The sequence below is a fragment of the Sinocyclocheilus grahami genome, unplaced genomic scaffold (genome assembly GCF_001515645.1).
Source record: "Sinocyclocheilus grahami isolate Dianchi unplaced genomic scaffold, SAMN03320097.WGS_v1.1 scaffold957.1, whole genome shotgun sequence".
Taxonomy (NCBI): Eukaryota; Metazoa; Chordata; class Actinopteri; order Cypriniformes; family Cyprinidae; genus Sinocyclocheilus; species Sinocyclocheilus grahami.
Window position 1 is genome coordinate 216,393 of NW_015506136.1, and position 5,846 is coordinate 222,238.

The following is a 5,846-nucleotide window of genomic DNA, read 5'->3' on the forward strand; positions in this document are numbered from 1 at the left end:
GTTGTATACGACAAGACGATAATTCTTCCATCGTGCAAATTATGCTAATTTTCATCAGTTAAGGCTCGTTAGCATTCGGCCTGCTTTAGATCAGACACAGAGATGCAGTGCGGTAAGATCGCATTTATTTGAATTAATTATTTATATAATTTATTTGAATTAGCGAGAGAAAGAGAGAGAGAGAGAGAGGGATGAAAGTTGCGTGTGTGAACCTGCGTCTGCGCGTCTTTTTCTTACAAGCAATGAGGCTTAGTTACTTCAAAAACAGTGATTTTACCCCCTCTTTGCAGAGAAATATAACTTTGCGAGTCAGTAGCCAGTCGAAACTATTTTACTAATAAAAGTTTCCGTGCTGCGTTGTCGTGTGGACTAATGTGTGTGCGTGCGTCTATGAAAGCAGCGTAGCCTACTGCATATAGTTTTAGTTGAGCTATAAACCCGAGCCCGACCCGAACCCGAAGCTATTCATTAAACATTAGTATTTCGTATTAGTATTTTATAAAGTATTTCGGGACCCGTCGGGCTCGGGTCGGGTAGACCTCTAACAGAAACGCTTTATCACAGCGCGTGAGTACCGCACTGAGATGTCTTGGGCTTAAATGGCTTAAAATTACTTTAATGTTTAAACTGACAAGATTTAAAACACGTGAGAATGAAAAACTTTCTCGAGGGAGCAGCACTGGCCTGATCGTTAAGATAGTTTGGGGGGACTAAGGTGACAGATAGGGGGGCTGAAACCCACCTAAAAAGGGATTAGAACCGCCCCTGGTATAGCGTGCGTAATTATACTGAAACATAAATATATAACCAGTTTACCTGGTTCAATGTGATGGCTGAGCCTGTTTCTGAGATAACAACATGCCAATCCGTGGTTAGATATCCGACACGGCTAATCGTAAATCATCTTACACTGTCAATAAACGTGACCACGGTTGCCAGGTTTTCACAACAAAAACCGACCTACTTGCTACTCAAAACTAGCCCAAAACTACAAAACGCGGTATGCGGGAAAACCGCGGACTTGGCAACACTGAGCGTGACTGATACTCGATTCAACTCTGCTCTAAATGTCGACTAGCAGTGGGAGTCAGATTGCCCACTAGTGGATGGCTAAAGATTTGTTAACTCATATTCATAAATTCTCACGGGAACGTCTCTGAATTAACTGATGCTTGCGCCCCCCTTGACAGGTGCTGGCGCCCACGCCCCACAGGTTGAAAACCCCTGGTGTAAACAATGAGTGAGGTATACGTGCGAGAGCTCACTTCCGGCGCTTGCGTAAACTACACCAGAGTGCGTACACACCTCACGCACCGGATGCCTGCGCCAGCTCAAGGAAGTTGGACATAGTGGTGTATTAGAGGTAAAAAATTATATAAATACTGTTCGATTTCTCGCACAAACCGATCGTTTCGTGTCTTAGGACATCAATGTGTTGTCACGAGCTGCAGGGTTTAATTTGGATTTGTCTGTGCATGTTTTTTTTACTCTCATAGATTTTGTTACCATTGCTATGCATTATACGACTGATAGACTGTAACGACTGAACTTAAAAATCATAATTTCTGTTCTACTGAAGAAACAAAGTCACCTACATCTTGGATGTCCTGGGGGTAAGCAGATAAACATCAAATTTTCATTTTGGGGTGAACTATCCCTTTAATCTTTGTTAATGTTAGCTAATGAAAATACAGTCGTTCATTGTTGTTAGTTCACAGTGCATTGACTAATGTTAACAAACATACAAACTTGTGATTTTAATAATGCATTAGTAAATGCTGAAATTAACATTAACTAAGATTAATAAACACTGTAGAAGTATTGTTCATTATTAGTTAATGTTAACTACTGTAGTTAACTAATGTACCTTATTGTAGTGTTATCGTTTTTTTATTATTTATATATAGCATCAATTTATTTCATTTTTAGTAATTTTACTACTTAAGCTTATTGTAATTCAGTTAGTTGCAAAGGAAACATTTTAATTAATTATTTAAAACCTTTTAAAAGTTTTTTTAAATCTTATATTTGTATTTCAATTACAAAAAATAGTTGCAGTTAACAATAAAAACACTGATTTAATATAAGAATTAATAAACTGATAATTGATTCCTAGCAATGAAACCAAAACCTATATTTTTCTTTGACTGTACACGGCACCCTTAGTGGCTTGTGGGCAAATCTTTGCAGTTGTTTTTTTTTATTGAATACACTAAAATTAGGCAAAGAAAACTGCACAGTATGGAATACCATGCAAATAATTAAAAAGAAAACATTTGTAGGGGAAATTTGGGCATTTATGTTTTTTAAAGAATTACTTACTTTGTATCATCAGCCACCTCTACCTCAGCAGGAGCAGTTATGGGAGCGTTGGAGTGTCCCGCCGTGGGATCATCTGTATTCACTTCTCCGTTGGTTGAGCTCATAACCTGAACATTAATTTAAGGCAGCAGGCAATGAGTTTTTAATACAGATCAGCAAAGATGAACAACAACACAAAACCACGGTACACACTGGAATTTATTTCATCTAACTCGCACTTCATATTTACAGTTCATGTAACACGGGTTGGGGCTTAGTAACCTATTAAGGACACTTTTTTTAAATAATTAAACTGTTCAAAAATCAGGTTGCTTAGCACCAACCAGGGAAGGTTAAGAAGAATGTAGGGAAATGTAAAATGAAAGAACAGTGCTTACTTAGATATGGAAATACACCAACACAGAAAATGAGTTTAGTTAGAAATCTTGGGACTAACATATTTCAAATGAAAAATGTTCACCCTGCATAACTAGAAGTTCACAAACAAACATCCATTTGTCTTTAGCTACTTAAATACAATACAAGCAGTATTTTCACACTAAAATGACCAGATCCCAAGCCTAACCATCAAAAGCGTGCAAGTGATGTGTGATGTGATTAGACAAAACGACCATTTAAGTGTTCACAGCTGGAAAATGGATAGAGGTGTCTTGAGTGAGAGGATGAAAGGACCAGAAAGACAAGAACAGAGAAAGGAAGAAATCGACACCAAGGGCATGCAGTACTGCGCAAACACCCAGTACCTGGACAGAGCCCCCCAGCCTATCGGCCGTGAGGTGCGACCCCAGGAGCTCCCTGTTGGTCACGGGAGTGGGCTGGGACTCACTTCCTTTAGGTTCTGGAGACTGGCATGATAGCGATGAGGGGAAGGGGGTGGGGGGTGGCAAAGGGCATAAGAGATGTTTTTGAAAAGAGGTGAGGGTGTAAAGAAAAAAAGAACAGAACGAGTTTAAAGAGGAATGCCTTCCATGCACAAGCAGACTACTCTAGCTAACAGGATAGAGGTGGAAATAAAAATGTGAGTGAAAAAACAAGAGAGCACGCGACATGCAGAAATGGAGAGGGAAGCTAAGCTCTTATCTTTCACTAACAGCTCTAGCCGATCATATCAAACTTAGAATGTAGCGGACTTCATTTATCCAAGTAAGGGACTGTGGCCAAAACATGGAAATACCACCGTCTAAAAGAATGACAGCTTTTGAGGAAATAACAGATCTTCAGACTAGCAAAAACTACTCTGGCTGCAGGAAGTTGTCTTGGGATTGTTGATGAGTGAAACAAAAAAAACTTTTGGCATGGTTTAAAAGAGTATCATAAAACATTGAGATAACATTATTAAAAAAATTACACTGCATGAAGCAATGCTTCTCCAGAAATAACCAAAGAAAAAAATAAAAATAATAAAAAAGGGAAGCTGGTACTTAAAAGTAATAACTGTGGCCCATTCTTCCTCTTTTACATTAACAAGGATTTGACTGTAAAACTGAAAGTGAAATGTCAAATATAATAAATATCATCATTTAAAATAAAGAAATCAATAAAATGTAAACTAAAATTATTTTGTCAAATTAACAAATAAATACATTTCAATTAGTTAATGTTAAAATGTGAACTTAATACATTAATAAATACTTTTTAAATGACTGAAGTAACGGAGTTAAAAAAATGTCAATGTGCAGTTCACACATGATTAAATTAGAAAATAAAAATTATTCATTACAAAATATAAATCATGGTTAATTTAACAGTTTTAAATATGGATATTAATCAGTTTGAACACTCTTGTTTCATTAATTAAAAAATTATAATAAATTATTATTAATTATTAAATAAATAAATAATTCCTTCATTTTATTTTGAAGTGGCACTCAAAGCAATTGATCTGCAACTTAACACTTGACCATATACTATGAAATTGTGTAATTTACAAAAGCATTAGAGTATAGTGACTCTTATCCCACCTGGTTTTTGGTCTGTGCTTGTGCTTTGTCTCTGCTGCTGGGCTGCAGAGGTGTGTCACTAGGCATGGGTCCTATTGGAGTCGGCTGTGTAGACACAAAGGAAACTCAACATCCATGTACTTGGTTATATCATATACAAGTGGTTTTTGATATGACATCCAATTAGACTCACCAGCGGCTTGCCAACCCAGTCATATTCATAGTCAAAGACATAGCCATTTCTGTCAAAGAGGTCTGTAAAGAGTTTTCTCAAGTAGTCGTAATCCGGTTTTTCAAAGAAATCCAGTCTCCGCACATAGCGCAGGTAGGTGGCCATTTCTTCTATGAAAGGATGTCAAAGTTAAGGCAATGCACTGGAGATGAGAACACAAGATTTGTGGCCATTTGAAAAGGAATCGGCTTACCAGGGAAACTCTCACAGAGCACTTCTATAGGGGTTGCCCTTTTGGTATCTCCAATTTTCTGATAGCGCTCCTTCAGTGTGTCAGCCTTAATGAATGAAACGGGACACAACAAAAATAAGAACATTTTGAGAATCCATGAAGAATTATTGCTATCTTTTATACTATTAGCATTAGCACATACTATGTACTTACTATAGTAATTGCAATAACTAGGTAATAGGTACTACCCCTGAGTCTAACATTAAACCCATGTAGTTAACATGTAGTGCACTGAAAGTAGAGCTATGCAATTAAACGAAAATGATTGTGATTTAATTTTCCTCAAAATGAAAACAAGTTCAATAAATGTTCGATATAATGTTTATGCATTAAACAGCACTGACAAACAGGAGAGACACTGTGCACAACGACACAGTCAGAAGGGTTTTTAAATCTACAAATCGCCATCATTTACCATAGATTTACTGTAGTAACACTAACTGCACTATGGGTTGTGGCAGAAATGTGGGATACTCATATCAAATTTTATTATATTATTAATGTTAACATGTATTAAATGAGTAATAGAATATAATTACACTATTTTCTGTGAATAACCTACAGTGTTTGTGCATTTATACTAAATGTATTTAGACTACTGTTTTTCATACAAATATTTAGAAACCATATAGTTACCATGGTACTGAGGTGCTATATGTATGACATCTAGGGATGCACCGAAATGAAAATTCTGGGCCGAAACAGAAACCGAAAATTCTGGATGCACATAACCGAAAACTGAAACTGCTTTTTAATGATTTATTATTATTTTATTAAATAATATTAAGTAATTTTGTAAGACTTTTAAATTTAACAAAATTTTAATGATACTGAATTAAAAAAAACACAAGCCAATAAAATAACCACACTTTTACTCTAAGTAACACAATAAAACTGGACAGAATTTATATTAATAAAAATTCTGGATGCACGAAAACCGAAACTGCTTTGTAATGACTATTTATTATTTTATTAAATAATATAAAGTCATTTTGTAAGACTTTTAAAATTTAACTCAATTTTTATGATTTAATTTAAAAAAACACAAGCCAATAAAATAACCACACTTTTACTCTAAGTAACACAATAAAACTGGACAGAATTTATATTAATATTGGTA

General features: G+C 35.7%; 1 protein-coding gene across 1 annotated transcript in view; it reads right to left on the reverse strand.

Annotated features, from left to right (window-relative positions):
* The window catches only part of LOC107564721 (casein kinase I-like), a 30,282-nt gene that overhangs the window by 3,628 nt on the left and 20,808 nt on the right, over nt 1-5,846 (reverse strand). The window contains exon 10 of the mRNA XM_016249869.1: nt 2,323-2,429. Coding sequence (XP_016105355.1) covers nt 2,323-2,429 — 107 coding nt within the window. The remainder of the gene's footprint in view (nt 1-2,322; nt 2,430-5,846) is intronic.